This window comes from Teleopsis dalmanni, chromosome 1 (genome assembly GCF_002237135.1).
Source record: "Teleopsis dalmanni isolate 2A chromosome 1, ASM223713v2, whole genome shotgun sequence".
In the NCBI taxonomy this organism is placed as follows: domain Eukaryota; kingdom Metazoa; phylum Arthropoda; class Insecta; order Diptera; family Diopsidae; genus Teleopsis; species Teleopsis dalmanni.
Genome location: NC_051846.1, coordinates 58,362,273 through 58,380,704, shown reverse-complemented (window position 1 = coordinate 58,380,704; position 18,432 = coordinate 58,362,273). Strand labels below are relative to the sequence as shown.

At 29.3% G+C, this 18,432-nt stretch overlaps 2 protein-coding genes across 2 annotated transcripts in view; one reads left to right on the top strand and one right to left on the bottom strand.

Moving 5' to 3' along the window:
- Positions 1-279: 279 nt before the first annotated feature.
- Positions 280-2,328, bottom strand: LOC119672501 (probable cytochrome P450 6d5). The gene is made up of 6 exons (XM_038083560.1): positions 1,687-2,328; positions 1,480-1,632; positions 1,224-1,420; positions 928-1,161; positions 617-865; positions 280-534 (listed from the first exon to the last, which is right to left on the bottom strand). The coding sequence occupies exons 1-6, from the start codon at positions 2,211-2,213 to the stop codon at positions 365-367; spliced, it is 1,530 nt and encodes a 509-aa protein (XP_037939488.1). The 5' UTR covers positions 2,214-2,328; the 3' UTR covers positions 280-364.
- Positions 2,329-10,019: 7,691 nt separating this feature from the next.
- LOC119682029 overlaps positions 10,020-18,432 on the top strand; it is a 60,212-nt gene continuing 51,799 nt past the window's right edge. Inside the window, exon 1 of the mRNA XM_038095366.1 lies at positions 10,020-10,096. The gene's annotated coding sequence lies outside the window, so the exon portion shown is untranslated. The remainder of the gene's footprint in view (positions 10,097-18,432) is intronic.

Below are 18,432 nucleotides of genomic sequence, written 5' to 3'. Positions count from 1 at the left end.
AACTATCGTCATCTTACATTTGTAAGGTTTTGATAATAATGTATGTATCCCAAAATTTTATATATTGATATATATTATATGATGAAATATATTATATATTTATATATTTTATATATTAACCATAATTTAAAAAAACTTTATGCGGAGTAGTAAAAATTAAATCGAATTTTGATGAAGAATTATGAATAACTACCTGAATAGGTTACTTGCTTCGTTTATATATACATAAACCCCATTATAAGGAAATAAAATATCAATATTTTATTTTATTCATCTCTTATTTATTATCAATATTCAACCGAAAACACATTTCATAATTACAGAAGATCAATTTAAATGTTTTTTTTATATTATTATTTTCTTTTCAATTTATTTTTTTTTTTGATAAACGTACATTTATACCACCTTTAGCAACTAAGACTACACTATAATTATCGACTTCAATTTCGGTAGGTTTATCTCTTATTTCAATTTCAAAATTTGTTAATATTTGAGCAATGGCCACTTTGGCATTTAATTTACCCATGCGTTGAGCTAAAAAAGTTTTTTAAGTTATATTATAATTATAGTACACATATACATATAAAATTCAAACAAAAAACTCATTACTACTTACCAATGCAATGATGAGGTCCTTCGCCGAAAGGCATATAACCGACAGGATTGTAGTTCATGTTTTCTTCTAAAAACCGTTCTGGATCATATCGCAATGGATCAGGAAAATACTCTGGATCACGATGTATACCAAATAGAGAAATAATTATTCCAGTTCCTTTCTTAATGACCATTTTTGAATTTGGTATTTGATAATCTTCTGTACACTCACGATTTAATATGGGTAATCCAGGATATTTACGTACAGTTTCTAAAACAAAATTGTAATATTAATAACTAACAACTGATATCTTGGGTTTATGTTATATATACCCATAAGACACAAATCTAAGAATTTCATATCCTGTAGACATTCATAACTCAGTTTGCCTTCATACTTCGCTAATGTTTCCTCCACTTCTCTGTTAGCTTTTGCTAAAAGTTCTGGATATTGTGATAGTTCGTAAATTGTAAAAGAAATTACAGATGATGTTGTATCAAAACCACCCAAATAGAAGATGAACAATTGCGCAGCTATCATTTCCACAGACATGGATTTAAAAGCATCTGTATAATAAAATCTCTTTAGTTTGTGTTTTGCAACAACATTTGAAGATAATTAAATTAACCTGCTGCTGTTTCAACGGACCATTCATTATCGTCTGTATTTATCTTGCCAGCATTGCGGAGTTGTAGTAATAATTGAAGCATATCTCGACGAATAACATTATTATTTTCTCTATATTCAATAGTTTTACGTGCGATATCCTTCATTGTTTCTGATGCTTCGTCACGACAACCCAACATTACAAAAAACTTTTCTAAGCTAAAGTTTTAATAAATTTTATAACTTATAATCAATTGTCTACATTTCTTAATACTTACTTTGGATATAAGACTGAGCAAGTACCTCTTAAAACACTTTTAAATGTCGGTTGATTAGCTGTATAGCTCACACTATAGAACAAATTATTCGGGTCTTCAAAACTATTTGTTTCTAAACCAAATATAACTGAAGCAATTATATCAACAGCGTAACTATAAAAAAACTTATTATTGCTACTATATTACACAAGTTAAGTAAAAAGTTACGTTGAAGAAATTTCTTTTAATTCCACTTCAGCAGATCCATTATCAGGTAAAATGTTGTTCAAATGATTAATCATTCTATATGATGTTTCCTCTATGGTACCAAACATGCCTTTTAATTTTCCTGAAGTGAAAGAAGGTGCTAATTTTGTACGTAAAGTTTTCCACTTTGATCCCTTTAAGGCAAATAAAGTAGCTGACATTGGATTCTTCTCTTCATCTACATAAACGCCACGATCGTGAAAACTATTGAAGTCCTTAGTCATTACATCACGTGCTAATTGTGCATCTCGTACAAGTAAGGCAGGGCGGGTTAATAAGTAAATTCCTACAACTTTTTCCTTTGAGCTTTTGTAAGCGTCATATATCGCCATCCCAAAAGAACGTTGGCGTTTTACAACGGAATACAACACGCCTAATGGGGTTTTTGCCTCAATGTAGGGAAATCCTTTACGTTGCCAATGTGTATAATTCCATCTGAGGTAGACAACTAATAGAGTTGACGCGGCAAATAACAATAAAAGCAGCATTTTAAAAAATCTCTAACCATTTAAAGTAACCACAAGTTCCAAACACTTCGCCTGTTTGTTAGATACTAAAACAATATTCATTGATATACCCCAGTAATACTGTACGTTTTTATAATAGTTGTCAGTACTGATAACACTTCAATACAATCTGCTCGGGACTTAACTTGATCATTTATAAAGCTGATTTGTTTATTTATTTTTATCGCCATAGACAATGACTTAACGGTTTTTGTTTATAGTAAGAAGTGTTTATAAAGTGTGAGGTTGCAACTAGCTTCCATACAAGTTCAGTTCTGTTTTTGCTGGTCATTGTTGGTTTCATATACATTTTGATCAATACAAGTAAGTTTGAAACAGTATTGAGGTGTTTGATGCCATTTTTGCTGAATAATTTATTCTATAATATTCGTATCTAACAATGGGATCGATCATACACAACTCTTGTTGAGTTCATACTTACCGTCTCAAATCGAACTAAACTAATCTATACAAAAAAATAACAACAATTATTACATAGTATATATTTTGCAACCTGCATGTAACAAACATGAATGATTTCTCTTCTAGTGACAGCGTAATAATATCAAAATATATTAAAATCGATTAATTCTAATTATCTTATAGATTTTATGTACAATATCGCATAGAATCGCTGTAACTTCTTATGTATCTACTGTATATTTAATAAGCAAAATTGTATAGTTTAAAACGTACATGTTCTTCTGTAGATTTTTTAATGTTTCTTTTGCTACTATACCATTTGATCAAAAAAAATCGAGAGTTTAAAAAGAACGCAAAATTTTAATTTTTAATAATTTTTTTTATTATCGCCTTCAAAGTACTCTCCTCCTGCGGCAATACATGCATGCCAACGCTTGATCCAATTTTCCATATATAAAATCCACGAGTTTTCCTTCCATAAATGTGGCTTTTTTTTGCGAATGGCCTCACGCAAACGACGCATAATGGTAAAATAATACTTTTTATTAACCGTTTGACCGTCCGGAAGGAATTCATAGTGCACCACACCACAAATATCGAAGAAAACAGTCAGTATAACCTTGATTTTGATCCGACTTTGGAGTTCTCTTTTCGGTTTCGGCTCACCTTCGAAGCACCATTCGGTCGATTGTTGTTTGGTGGTCATGTCAAATTCATAGACCCATGTCTCATCACCAGTTATGATGCTTTCGATGAATATGGGGTCACTATCTGCGTTGGAAATCATCTCTTTGACCACATCACAACCATGCTTTTTTTGAATGAAATTCAGCTAAAAATCACCACACGAAAATTTTTCGACTTGTTTGTATAGACGCCAAACAAAAACTAATCGTACGATATGCGTTAAACTTTGACATAATGTGTATAATAGTGTTGCCAGCGTGAAAATAAAAAAATTTACCGATTGGATAAGCACGGGAACTTATTCGTTCTTTTTTGATCACAAATAACAATAAAAGCAGCATTTTAAAAAGTCTCTAACAATTTAACATAAAGTAACCACGAGTTCCAAACACTTTGACTGTGTGTTAGATACTAAAACAATATTCTTTGGTATACCCCAATAATATTGTACGTATTTATAATGGCCGTCAATACTGATAATACTTGAATAAATCTGCTTGGGACCCATAGACAATGAGTTAACGGTTTTTGTTTATAGTGAGAAGTGTTTATACAGTGTGAGCTTGCAACTAGCTTCCATACAAATCCAGTTCTGTTTTCACTAGTCATTGTTGGTCATTACTTTTTGATCAATACATACAAGTTTGAAACAGTATTGAGCTGTTTGATGCCATTTTTGCTGAATAATTTATTCTATAATATTCGTATCTAACAATGGGATTGATCATACACAACTTCTGTTGAGTTCATACTTACCGTCTCAAATCGAACTAAACTAATCTATACAAAAAGTAACAATAATTATTATATAGTATTTATTTTGCAACCTGCATGAAACAAACATGTATGACTTCTCTTCTAGTGACAAAATATATTAAAATCGACTACTTCTAATTATTTTATAGATTTTATATACTATATCGCATAGAATCACTGTAACTTATTATATATCTATTGAACATTTAATTAGCAAAATTGTATAGTTTGTACAGTACATGTTTTTCTGCGGATTTTTCAATATCTCTTTTGCTACTATATACCAAGTGTATATTTTTTGCGGTTCTTTTTGGTATAGAAAACATGTAATTTTCAAGGAAAATTAGTTTTTTGCGACATATCATTGCTTAAATGGTTTTCAACTTCCTCGAATTTGCTAAAATGCTGCTTCTTGAACACATGCCTCAATGATGTAAAGAAGTAGTAGTCAGATTACTGTGGAGTATGGTGGGTGTGGAAGGATGTCACGTTCAGGTAATTCAAGATATCTTTGTCCGTTTTTGCTATGTGAGACGGCACATTGTTATCTAACAAAACCACTTTCCCATGTGTTCTGGCCCATGCGGTGGTCTTTTCATCAATTTCAACAGTTTTGTATTAACGGTTTTGCTGGGCTTCAAGAGTTTATAATACACAATATCGCTCTAGTCCCACTAGACATAAAAGATGGTCTTTTTTTCGAAGCGATTCAGTCTTGTTGTGGAAGTACCGGGTTCGTCAGGTAAAAGCCACGATTTCATCCGTATTGGGTTTTCAAAATAAATCTATTTTTGGTCACCCGCTTCGACATAAAAATGTTTTTTTCTTGAGGCGTTTAAGTAACATTTCACAAGTAACTGCGATTTTTCATTCAAGTATATTATTATACAAAATAATATACGGAAATGAATATGTATATTCTCTACAATTTTATGTAAATTTGACTTGTTTCAAATCCCATTTGCTTGAAAAAGCCATAATTTAAACATAATTAAAGGAATATTCAATGTTCTGTAAAAGAATATTTAATAGACTGACATACGATATATCAACTATATCGTATACAAATATCGACTGGTATAAGATATTTCTATATTTAATTTTTGAGATATATTTGGACTGATGTTATTTTTAAGTAGATACCCATATATCTGTATATATTAGAAATAGACCGACTACGAGACAATTATTTTCACTTCTTAAGGCAACATTAACAACAGGATTGTCTACGAACATATATATTTAAATATTTTTAGTATATCGTCAGCGTATGCCTTAAAAAGGTAAGAAAACTGACTTGTTGGTTTTTATACTATATATATCATCTAGATTATATATATTAATTTTAAACACTAAAAATAAGTTTAGCCATTGTAAACTACCTATTAAAAGGATCTTGAATACTCTCATTCATAAATTATACTTGTACGTAAATGATATTTTCCCGTTATTATATATATTACATTATATACTATAAATTTATCTAAGCTGGAACAGTTTTCGAGGCTTATTATATTCCAGTTCGCTTATAGAGCTTTATAACCTAACTTGTTATAAGAACTGTTACAACTTTACGAATAACAAGGAAACTAGGAATGTAGGAACAACTGGACAATATAGGTTAAACTATTATCTAAATAAACTAGAAGTGTGGACGAATAGAGATTTTATAAAGATTTTACATTTCACAAGATGATGACCTAAAACTCAGACAAAGAAAATATATACTACTCTTAATTATAGATGTAGAATTTAAAGAGCCACTAAAAATATATGCAGTATGTTCAATAAACATAAAAATCGCAATTCTATGGCCCATAATAATATACTAATATACTTATATTATAATCTACAAATAATTTTTTATTTATCATTATATCCTAGTTTGTAGTGTACAATATTATTTAAATTTTAAATTTAAATTTTATTTGACTATTTCCAATTATGTATTAAGAAAAACAAAACTTAAACTTTCGGATCTCGGAACGGAGTTGTGTTTATTTTGAGTCTGTGTCAAGTTCGGGTGCAAAATTTGAGACTCAAACATAACACATGGAGTGGATTTGAAATAATATATATTTTTAATAAACTTCCTTCAAAACGCACATTTCGATGTAATCTTATTAATTAATTATTTTATTTACTTAATTTTCACATAATTGATATCTGAAACGTTTCAAAAGTGCATATATATATTTATATTTCCTTGTATTGAACTGATGTTATGTTTCTAGTAATCGGCAAATATTAAATATCAAAAATCAAGTCACCCGAGAAAACATCTGAACATAGAAACTTCAAATTAACTTTAAAACATTTTGTAAATATCACATACTAAATTAATTAATATTGTTATGGGCGATTCTGAAGCTGATGTAAGAAGGAAAGCCAAAAAAGCCATGGAAGACGCTGAAGCAGATCTTAAAGAAAGAATTTCAAAGGCAATCCGTACAAAAAAACAGGAAGAACGTGAAACAGAATTTTCCGGCGCCATTGACAAATGTACAACTGATCTTATGGTGAAAGGTACAGGAGGTTTGGTAATCGGTACCTTGGCTTCTATTTTGATTGTGCGGCGTCGTGTCTTTCCTATCATTTTAGGATTAGGATTTGGAGTGGGTATGGCTACAGAGGCATGTATCACCAAAATGAACGCGGTGCCAGCTAGATCTCGCCGCTAAAGATATTCGTACTGCTTGTTCCAGTAGCTGCCGTTTGGATGAATAAATAAATACTTAAATTATATTATTCCCAATGTAAGTTGCTCTTGAAGTTAAAATACATTTGTCCAAAAATATACTATTTTCTTTGTCTTAGATCAAAGTTCAAATTTTTATGTCGCTGTGGTGTCGTAAATTTTTCTGTCCTATTTCAGTTTGGTAATAATCAAATACTGGATAAATTGTTATGCAAAATATTTTTATTTCTAATAAAGTTTTTATGATTAACACACATGTTTGGAGAAATTATCTTAAACTGTAACTAAAAAGGTATTAAAAATGCATTACGATATTTGTAGGTATTTAAGTATTCGACTCATTATCTGCAGGATGAAACGTTCGCTCATGGCATTTGTTTACGCTCTGCAATTGCCAGGGCATAAACCAACAACACTAGCACCTCTAGACCGTTTTCATTGAACCCAAATAGTTCTTGGAAAATGAATAATATAAAAGAATATTTTTATTCTTTAATATATGCCAATTAGTTCCAATCAGCTTACAATACTTTCTTCAAATAGTTTGCATATTATAATAATAATTTTAGCTTCCTAGTAAAAACAGCCCTTGCTATTAGTTTAAAGCTATTGTCAATATAAGAAAAAGGTAATAATATCATTCAAAGAAGAATTTCCACCCTTTTAATTCATAATACACTGCACCTTCAAGTCATAGCTGGCGAACCGGGCTATAACTATGATCTAAGGTTTCATCTTAGTGCTTGTTAAACAATATTGAAAGTTGATCTTCTAACAGTTTACCTATTTGGTCCCACTTGCTTTTCTAAATTTCTTGTTTATGTTAAACTTATTAAACCTACAGCTTAATATTGTATATTTTTTGAGGTCATCATATAAGCAAGACACATCTTAGAGACTGGTTTTTAAAAATCTTATTTGATTGCAGTGGTCCTCTTCATTGTTTTACTTTAAAAAATAGAATTTGGTTATATAGCTGCAGTTACATATCTCTTTAAGTTAAATAAAGGCACCTCTAGTCTTATTAATTGTAATAATAATATCCGCTTTTTATGTTATACTGCTTTTAAAGTATATTATTGATTGCAAACATTCTATTTTCTCTGTTTTTAAATCTATGGAAGTGGAAGAGACAACTTCATAATCGCTGCTCATGTATTTACTTTTTCCATTAGTAATATCTTGGTATATTGTGGATATATTTCTGAAGTTGCACCATCGTTCTAAGTTGAGTTTCTTGGACTTTAATTCAGCATTTCTTTCAAATTGAATAAAAGTACATCTGGTCTTTTTGATTCTAGCACCAACAACTTCCTGTTTCTCGCATATTCTTGTTATAATGCTTTCGAGATATATTATTGATTGCAAACATTCTAACTCCCCGATTTCTGATTAAATGGAAAAAAATGATGAAACTGTATATCCGCCACTCATGTTTTTACTTTTAGCCTTACTAATTTCTAGATATATAGCGAATATATGGCTTACCAATATCTAGAAGTATTATAGATATATGGTTCTAATTTCACCATTACTCTAAGTTGGACTTGTGAACTTTTATTCTAATTTTATTCCATGTTGAATAAGAGTACATCTGGTATTTTTGATTCCAGCAATAACATTTTCCTCTGATTTGCTTTTATTTTTAATCCTACTTTTTAGTAATGTTATTGATTAAAACATTCTAGCTCCTAAGTTTCTTACCGAATGGAAGTAGAAGATCCTGTTCCATACTCGCTGCTCATGGTCTCACATTTTTCCTTACAAATTTCTAGATATATGGGGAATATATGGCATACTAATATCCTGAAGTATGGTGGCTATTTGGTTGCAGTTCCATCATCATTCTAATTTGGATTTATGGTTTTTTTGTTGAACTTTTGTTTCAAATTTAATAAGAGTACATCTAGTCTTATTGATTCTTAAAATCATTAATATCATACTTCGTAGTAATGGTATTGATTAAAACATTTTAGCTCCTAAATTTCTTACTGAATGGAAGCATAAGATCCTGTTCCATACTCTCGGCTTATGATCTTTCATTTTTCCTTACTAATTTCTAGATACATGGTAAATGTATTGCAATAATTCCATATCCTTTTAAGTTGAATAAAAGTATCTCTAGCCATATCTCATGTTTATGTTCTTATTTTTTCTCTCTCACCAATTTAACGACCCATTCGTAAAGAATTTGCGTACTCTATTCTGGTGGGTATGCAACTATTCTATAGTAGACATAAATCATGTCTCTTGGATAAACTGAGTGTTATGATAAAATATAAACATTTAAGGAGAAGACTTGACTTTTTAAAATAAATGGTCTTAAAGCATTGAATTATTCTATTGATAGCGTTCATAAGTGTCTATCTTAAAATCACGAACTTCTTAAAATTATTCTAAATAATTTTAAATATATTAAATAAAAAACAAAATTATTTTTATAATATTATTTCAATTTATTTACATTTAACTGAAAAATATAAATAATAAAAAATTATTAACAGATCGTTCTCTTATATTTTTTGCTAGACCCATCAACTCTTCAAAATTCTCTTAGCTTTAATTACTGCTTAATAATTTTCTCTTTATTGTTTATATATGTTTCTGTTTCCCCATGACTCTTCGGTATGATTGTTATTTTCATTTATTGGTGTTTGCCTTGATTTTGATGAAATTTTTTCACAGATAGCCGGCAAAGTCATCATCAGTTCCCGCACCGAAGCGCACGTACGAAGTGCTTAAAAGTTTTATTGCAGAAATAATTTGTTGAATGTTCTTTTCAAGCCGCATAAGATAATTATATTTACTTTACTTTTTGTATGCGTGCCTCGATAATAAAAAAATTAAACATACTTTGGTTGGTGCTTTGTGAGATGTATCTTGTATCTTGTATCTTAAATGGCATAAGATGAAATGTCAATCTTTTAAATTATTTTCTTTAATTGAGAGTTCTTAATTAAATGTGTTCAAAGTGCATTTGTTAAAAACTTTGCGTAATTTATTCGTTGTCATTATTTAACTAAAAAAAGCAAAACATAATAAACAAAGAAAAGGTGAAAGATTCAAAATTTTACTTAAAAAATTTCGTATTTTCTACGTATCTATCGAATGTGTGTGCTTATGTTACTCGTGATATCTGAAGTTATTAAACGTGAAAGTGTTTTCTTCCCTTTTCTTTTAACGTCAGTGCCAAAACAAAATTAAATTTCTACATTTTTAGATATATAATTGTATATATATTTCAAGTACTAACACACAACTGCAAATTTGCAACATTTTTAGAATCGTAGAAGCAGTTCATGTGAGTATCTGCAGTAATTTCTATGTGTAAATCATTTCCACTTTCTGCATCAAAGGTAATAAAATGCCAAATATCTGACACATGAAAGAAAAATTTAATTGTGTAGATTCAATTTTTAGTCAAAATATATTCTGCATTTGTATTGTGATCAAAATTTCATTATCCAAATGTTACACATTGCCGAGGTGTTATTTACTCAAAAAAGAAAATTTGGTTAAAGAAAATCTTATTCAATTATTTCAATGACTTGTAGTTTTTTTTTTTTCTTTTAATTTTTTAGTAAAATTATTTCTAATTATTTGCTTGGTAGGAAAAAACGTTATAAATTTATATTAAACATAATAAGTTTTAAAAAAAATTAAAAAAAAAAAAATAATTAAAATAATTAAGTAAATTAGTTAAAAAAGAAAGCATCTTTAATAAATTGGATATTTAATTAAAAAGCTGAATAGCAACTGAATTATTTTTTAACTGTCTTTAGCTAAATAATTTTTTTTTCTATTATTAATTATGTTGAAAACCCAATTACCGATCATTTAATTATGTTTGAATTATTTAATTTTTTAATTATTTTTCTAAAATATTTTATTAAGTTAACAAATCGTAATGCTACTATATATTTTGCTTTTGATCATTTTACATTAAGTAGAGTAAAGAAAAATTCATTATTTTCCCAATATATAGGTTTAAATATCTGAATTCCGCATTGTATAAGTCCGCTACGGTTACACTAGATGACGTTAGTAAAATAAGATATCGTACTAAAAAAACTTTTGACAGTTTGATAATTGGTTGACTCAGTTCTGTTTGAGCTAAGAGAAAATACGACTTATTTTATAGTTTTTCTTTGATAAAGGCGAAAACGTAAACCAGGCGCAGCTATAGATATAAGTATATTTATGGTCCTGATACTGTAACAGTTAATCATGCGCAATTTTGGTTTAGTCGATTCCATTCCGGTACTGTTTCGATTGCACAAGCCTGACCTATTTCTGAAGCGTTTGTTGACTGGTGATGAAAAGTGGATTACTTACAACAACATCAACTGAAAACGGTTGTTATCGAATCGCTGTGAACCGGCTAAAACGATGGCGAAGCCAGGATTGAAGGCTTGTTAACAGGAAGATTTTGCTGTGTGCTTGATGTGATTGGTTGGATTGATTGGAATTATCTTCTATGAGCTGCTCCCCTACTACAAAATTCTTAACTCGGAATTATACTGTCAACAATTGGACCACCTGAAGGAAACAATTGCCAGACATGGGCAGCTTTGTACAATGGGACAGAAATTGTATTCCATCAGTATAAAAGCCAAAATTTTCGGGAGCTTGATTGGAAAGTTATTATGCGTCCACCTTATAGTCCAGACCTGTGACTAAGTGATTACCATGTGTTTCTGTGCATGGCGAATGATTTCGCTTCAAGAAAGTCTTGTAAAAAACAACTGTCTCAATTTTTTACCAATAGAGACAAGAATTTCTATGAGAGAGGCATAATGAAATTATATTCAAAATAGCAACAAATTATCAAACAGAACGACGCATATTTGACCTAAATCGGCCCATCCTAGCTATTCTTTTTGCGTTCATGCAAAAAGAATGGATTTGTTTTTCCTAGACCTATTGATATAATTCAGTATAAGATTACCTTGTTGTGAATTAAGCAATAGAACAGGACTAATTTAAGTATTACCAACACCTTTGGTGCAATTACTATAGTGTCTGCTATCTTCTATTGAATTCCATATGAATAACGTTTATGGTGACATTCTGCTCAAAGTATTGAGAAATACAACTGCTCACAGCGGTACTGTTAAATAATGTTAATTGCTCAATGCTAATATATCTCGCAATTTAGTAACCTATTGTCTTTGAACAATTAGAAAAGAATTAAATAAACTTTATAACTTTACTGCATTGAAAGTAAAAAAACTTTCTGCCGCACTGGGTGTTGCATTACTGCGCTCATCCTTATAATATTTGGTATGATTGGGGCGATATTTCACCATTATTGTATCCTCAATTCTATCTAATGTAAATACGACGTGGATAGAACATAAAAATTTGTAAGTAAAATATATTTGTCCAACGTGATAGTGATTGTTTTAAACCGTTTTCACTAATTTACTTGAATTTCTAAAACTAAATAACAGATATACATATATTGCACAACCGTAAGTTTGTTTATCATTTTGTTTTTTCCTTAGAAATATAAAAGTTATTCCAAATTTATTTTCTCAGTTGCCATATTTGTACCACATAACTTGTTTATAAAATGTAGTATAGTAAATTGTTGAATATGCAAAAAGAAACAAAAGTTAAATGTTATCTGTTTTAAAAGTATCCGGAATATGCACTTAATATACCTAGAATAGTTTTATTCCATACGCAAACCCAAAATTTCTAAAATACAACTTTATAAGAATTGTATGTGTATATAGTATTTTATTTATTATAACTTATAATAAATATCGCGATCGCAATATTTTTAAATTTGTATACCTATATTCTATCATTATCTCTTCTCAAGCAATTTACAAGTATTATGATCGCATGGCATTTATTATATACTGCCTGCTGACTATAGGTGTTATTTGTTTATTTTGTTTTATATTTGACTGAAAATAATATTTTTTCAAATTTCTTTTTTATTCCAATATTATTCTAATTTGAAATGTGCCTACTTAGAAAATAATAAGAAAATGAAATGATAAGCTTTAGTACAATTTAAAACCCATGTGTCAATAATTTTTAAATAAAATATATTTACTTCATCATATTTAGAAAGCAACTTATAGTACCTCTATAGCTAACATTTTTAGATAATTTTGTAAATTGTCTTCATATATCTTTCACTTTAACTATGTATTTTTTCTTTCAGATACCATAACCTCAAATTTCTGTAAATAGTATGTTTTGCCACAAATCAGCTAATTTAATCACTGCTAATTTAAGAGTCTGTGACTGAAACCGATTGATTTCTTAGATATTTGAATTCCAAGGCCCCATATTTTTACTGCATAGTTCGAGTTAGATTTAGTGAAGGATATAACTTATTTGACTTAAGAACCAATTCTCAACTTAGTATATCTATCTCAGGATAAGAATAAGAAAGAACAGGGTATTAGCTCCCATTTGAGCAGAGCACCGCGACCATGATTGATCTTTTGTGCTACAACAGACCCTAACTGTTCTATCTCAGGATAGTTTGACCCAAATTTTTTATTTCAGTACTACTATGTTCTTATCAAAGTGTTTGAATTCCCAATTTGATATTGGTCTATATACAAAGATCTAAATTCCAAAATAGAGTTTTAGCCTCTTGTCGTATTGAATTATGTATGAACAATGCAGTATACATCTTTAAAAATATATACTGGGCTATATATAATGATATATCTCCCATTGATTTTTTAACAAAAATATTGCTTAACTATGATCTCTTAAAACCAACAAATTTTTGATGTTTGGCAAATAGTAAAGCTGGTACCCGGACCTCTCTTTCTATAAAGTGTTTCTCTTCAAAAAATGACTAATGAGTTCTCTCTTCATATGTGCAGATTTTATTTTTTGATCCAAAACTAGATAAATTCATTTATAGTCTAATAAAAATATTTATTTGTTTATTATAAAACTTAACACTTAGTACAAAACAATAAATTACATATCTAGTGTAAATACAGAACTATGGAAACAAATGCACACACCTGGTAAAAAAAAATAATTGTGATACTACAAATAATGTAAAATTAATTTAAATTTGACTAATGTGTATTTTGAAAGTTTGCATAATTAAGATTAAAGAGACTTAGTTTTTTCTAATTAACATCAGAATTATTAAGCAGTTAGTATATCACTGACATGCTTTTCCGAAAAATTGTGGATAACCTTTTAAGTAGCATAAATACGTACATTTTAAATGTACGGAACCTTCTCAAATTGAAAATTTGTCTATATTATCTAGATGTAGCTGCTTTGAGTACTGTTCAAACCTAGTTACGACAACGCAACTTACTCAAAATTTAGGTTTTGTTAAAAGATGGTAAACCTTATAATTAATGATATATTACAATTTAGATATGTATACTACTATGATGTAGAAAAACGAATTCATCTTTAGCTGAATGTTATTAAAAAATAATAATAATATTGAAAAATAATAAACATACTGTAAATGGATATTCAGCCCGCCAGGAAAGGGGTTAGAATACTCTTGAGGCAATGCGTGCCAGTCGTAAGTCGAACTGTACACGCTAATGTTTGAGGGAATATTGTTAACAAAGAATTTTTGAAAGACTAAATACATAAGAGTCCTAAAAATTTGGATCAGAGATTGCACTGATCATATTAACATAGAATGTCAGTCTTTAAAATTTAAAGCTTATTCATTAATACAGCAATTAAGTAAACTTAAGGACTACAGTTGTAACAGGAATAATATGCTATGGGTTTGCGGTGGAGGGTTTCCGAATGTGGTTGCTTTACCCAAACATGATATACTAAATTTACCCTAAATTTCTATCTGCTATTTATTAATGATAATTAATATATATATGGTATAAAAGATAATTAAAGAAACATTAGTTAGCTAACAATATTAGTTAGCAACGAAAATTCTAACATGAACACATTTCAAAAGTATCTGAAACTGGTCAATGCTCAGACAAGTGAATCATTATATAATATAGATTATCGCGAACTGAAATGCTTGTTTGTTTAATGGACTAAGTGCTAAATATTTCGAAAATATTTCTCTTATCAAATGTATCCGCCTACATTTAGCATTCCAGTATTTTTATGTTCTTTTGCTTACATTTCATGACTTACCTACATAAAAATATGCTTATAACGAAGAGAATAAAAGTATTTGTGATACATAAAACGAAATTCTGGTTTCCGCTTTAGGCTTTTCGCATAAGGTTTAACGTTTATTGACCTTATGAACCAAAAACCAATACAAACTAATCGATACCTGGTTAATCAAATCGATTGCTGCTCTTCTTCACTTACGACATGTGCTGAATTTCATTAATAAACTGCAATAAGTTAATAATGAAATGCAGTTCTTGTCAAACCGAATTATCTCCACCCCATGTCTTATAATTACTTTCCCAGATCGCAATCATTAGTGTCAATTGTTGGCTGCACTCCCATTAACATTACAACTGAAATAATTGTCAAAGGAAAAGTGTAAAGAACTTTTATGACGACATTCATGATGGCCAATTGAGATATTACCATCGCCTACAGAAACATAGATACATACTTTCTCTTTTGGCATCTTTATAAAGCCTTTGTAATTGATTTCATTCAATTCTTTTCGGTTTTTTTGTTTGAATTTATTTATTGCAAAATTAATGTCAATAAATTGAAATCACTTTTCGCTTACAAAGCACTCTACGATCAGTCTTTTGAAAAGAATTTCATAATTTGAAAATTAAAACAATATTTTTCAACTGTGTTTAATTTCTCTATTTCAAATAGGCACTAATTACACCATTTTGTCATTACACATATATGACATTTTGGACTTCTATTATAATGTATACCCCTATATATACGCCTACGTGCATATAAATAAATATTAGGGTTTTTTTAAAAGCGTTTCTAATAAACTTTTGATGTAAGATATAGAAAAAATATAAGCTGACTTGAGTTTGAAGTCTAGAATTAGATGCTCAGAAAACAAAGCGTTTCATGATGTTATCATTTAAGCTGTTTCGAGTATTGCCAAATACCCATCATCAGTGGTTTAGGAAATAATTCTTGTATTTATTTATTCGTAAATAATTTTTTGAGACTGTAAGTAACAGGAATCGAACTCGGGTCCTGCCAAATGTGAAACTCAGAATCAACGCACCTTAACCAACTGATCCAAAGCCGTACTTGACTTTTTATGTTAGCATATTTTTCTGGAGTTTTGTTACTTTCGCTATGAAAGTTTTTATTAACAATTTTACTTGCTGTGTTTATATGTTCGGGAGGCATTATTTATAAAGAGGCATTTATAAAGAAAATTATTAACAAAATAAACTAGTGAGTGCCCATGACTCTGGGACTAAATAAATCAATCTTCATCCCTACTACAAATTAACAAAGAGTGTTCCATTACCTCTTCAAGGTGCAAATCGAGTATCATAAATAAAATACTACTAGCACTTGATTTGCGGTAGACGTCATTTCAGCTCTTTGCGGTAGACGTCATTTCAGCTAACTAATAGCATGTCTGTTGCCCTTGCCTTTGAAATCGCTTCAAAAACGAAAATTGTGATGTGCTCCGGTCTGTCCTACAAACGATCCAAACCTCTATTATAAATAATACAGTTATTCTTAGTTCAAGATCTCTTTTCTAGATTCACTCCATAAAGCTAACTGTAATGTGAATTCCCTTACATAAAGACTTATCTGGAATTGAAGTGACTAACCTGACAGTGAAATCTCTTGCATCACCTTTATAATTTCTAGAAGTGTATACCTTTGCAAGATGATAAATGTAAACATTAATAACGCGAAGAAAAATAACAAGCAGGACTTTTGAAATTATTATCGTTCCTTTAATTCGAACAAAACAAAGTCGTACTTTTCTGTTACATCTGCAATGCCTGACTCTTAAATAGATTCTCTCAGTTATTAAAAATTATTCCCAAGTTCATCTAAAATGTATATTCAGATAACTTGTGATTGAATTGCTATTTTTAGGTGTCTCTCATGAGTAATAAGGTACAAGGCAGATATAAATGGTTCGAACGTGCTTAAGTTTCTTATCATAATTTGTACTTTTTGTAGTTTTTTTTTTAATTTCGTGAATATTTTTTTATCGGTAATTTTAAAATTTGAAAGTATGTACTTTAACTGTCGGAATAACTCATTAACCACATCTGTTTTTTTTGTTACATGAATCATTTAGTTTTTTAATATTGTTTATTTAAAATTATAATATTAATACTGTCTGAATATACTTTGGAAAAAATTTTTATTGTAAATTTTTATTATGGCAAACTAATTATATAAAAATAATTATATTCATATATATGCATATAATATACGGCAAAGGACCAGTAAAGCAAAAACCATAGCTCATTTGAGCACAAATAATTGTCTGCGAATGAAACATTGTTCCTATATCAGATCTACAGAACCATCGTAAAGACACTTTAGATCCCTTTTATTTCAGTTAAACTGGCTATTACATACGTATAAAATATCATAAAATAGTAGACTAAAGATTGCACGTAGAGCACACTTTTCAAACTACCATATATAACATGGTTCGTCTAATATAAGAAAAGAACTGAGCAACTAATTAATCTTGGAACTCACTGCCAATTGCAATTTATGTACAGTCTACTATCATAGTTGTGAAATTAAAACAAAAAATGAAAAGTGTGTTGCCTTTATTCTAGGGTCCCCGTTTCTCTAATATCTGTCCGATATCACCAATATTGGCATTGAAGAGACATTGCCGTTTTCATGTAACCAAATACATGATCTGAAGTAGTCGTATTATTACGTAAAATCCTTTGAATGGGGTTAGTTTGAGTGTCTAAGTAAGTCAAGCCTACTGCATCAGGCGGGCTACCACTTGTTTTTACCGTATACAAACAGCGCTTGAAACTTTATGAATGGTTTTAGAAAAAAGGGTCTGTGTACACATTTTCAATGCTGAAAATGTTTCATTTTGTAAACACTTGACCTACTCAACTGCTGTAATTTTAATGCAATTTTAACAGTACATATCAAAAATTTTACCGATCACTTTTTATTCTAAAATATATAACTTCCAAAAAACGTACTGATTCAAACTGAAAAACATTTATAAATAAAAAATTATTAGTTAAGTATAATTTTTTAAACTTTACTAAAGTTATCAACAGTCCTTGTCTTTTATTTTATTAAGGTTAATAGTCTTAAACTTCCTTGAACTTAATTATATAAAGGTCTTTCCAGTAATGAATGCAAAAAAATGATCCATAATGGCCTCGAAGTGTAGAGTAGTATTATCAGATTTTTATTACTTTTAACGATGCTAAAGTAGGAACCAAGTAAGAAGAAATCTTTAAAAACTCCATTAATTTTAAAGTTCTCTCATCAAATTGATTTCAGTTTTAATATTTATTTTTTTTTTTTTTATTTTTTTTTTATGTTATAAATATAAATATACCTAGTTTATTTAACGATACCTATAAAATTGATTGGCCGGTATTTTGTCATAAATTTTATTTTATTATTTTATTAAACAAATAACAATAATAATAAATGTGTGATATATAAAAAATGATATGAAAAACAATGTGAGAAATGTAAACAGAGATTAAATAAACTTCTGATTATATCTCT

Excerpts from the sequence above, each read along its gene's own strand:
- LOC119672501 (XM_038083560.1), bottom strand. The coding sequence starts at position 2,213 with ATGCTGCTTTTATTGTTATTTGCCGCGTCAACTCTATTAGTTGTCTAC. Across the intron at positions 1,421-1,479 it reads TGCTCAGTCTTATATCCAAA|CTTAGAAAAGTTTTTTGTAA; the intron begins GTAAGTATTAAG and ends TTAAAACTTTAG. Across the intron at positions 1,162-1,223 it reads GTCCGTTGAAACAGCAGCAG|ATGCTTTTAAATCCATGTCT; the intron begins GTTAATTTAATT and ends TTTATTATACAG.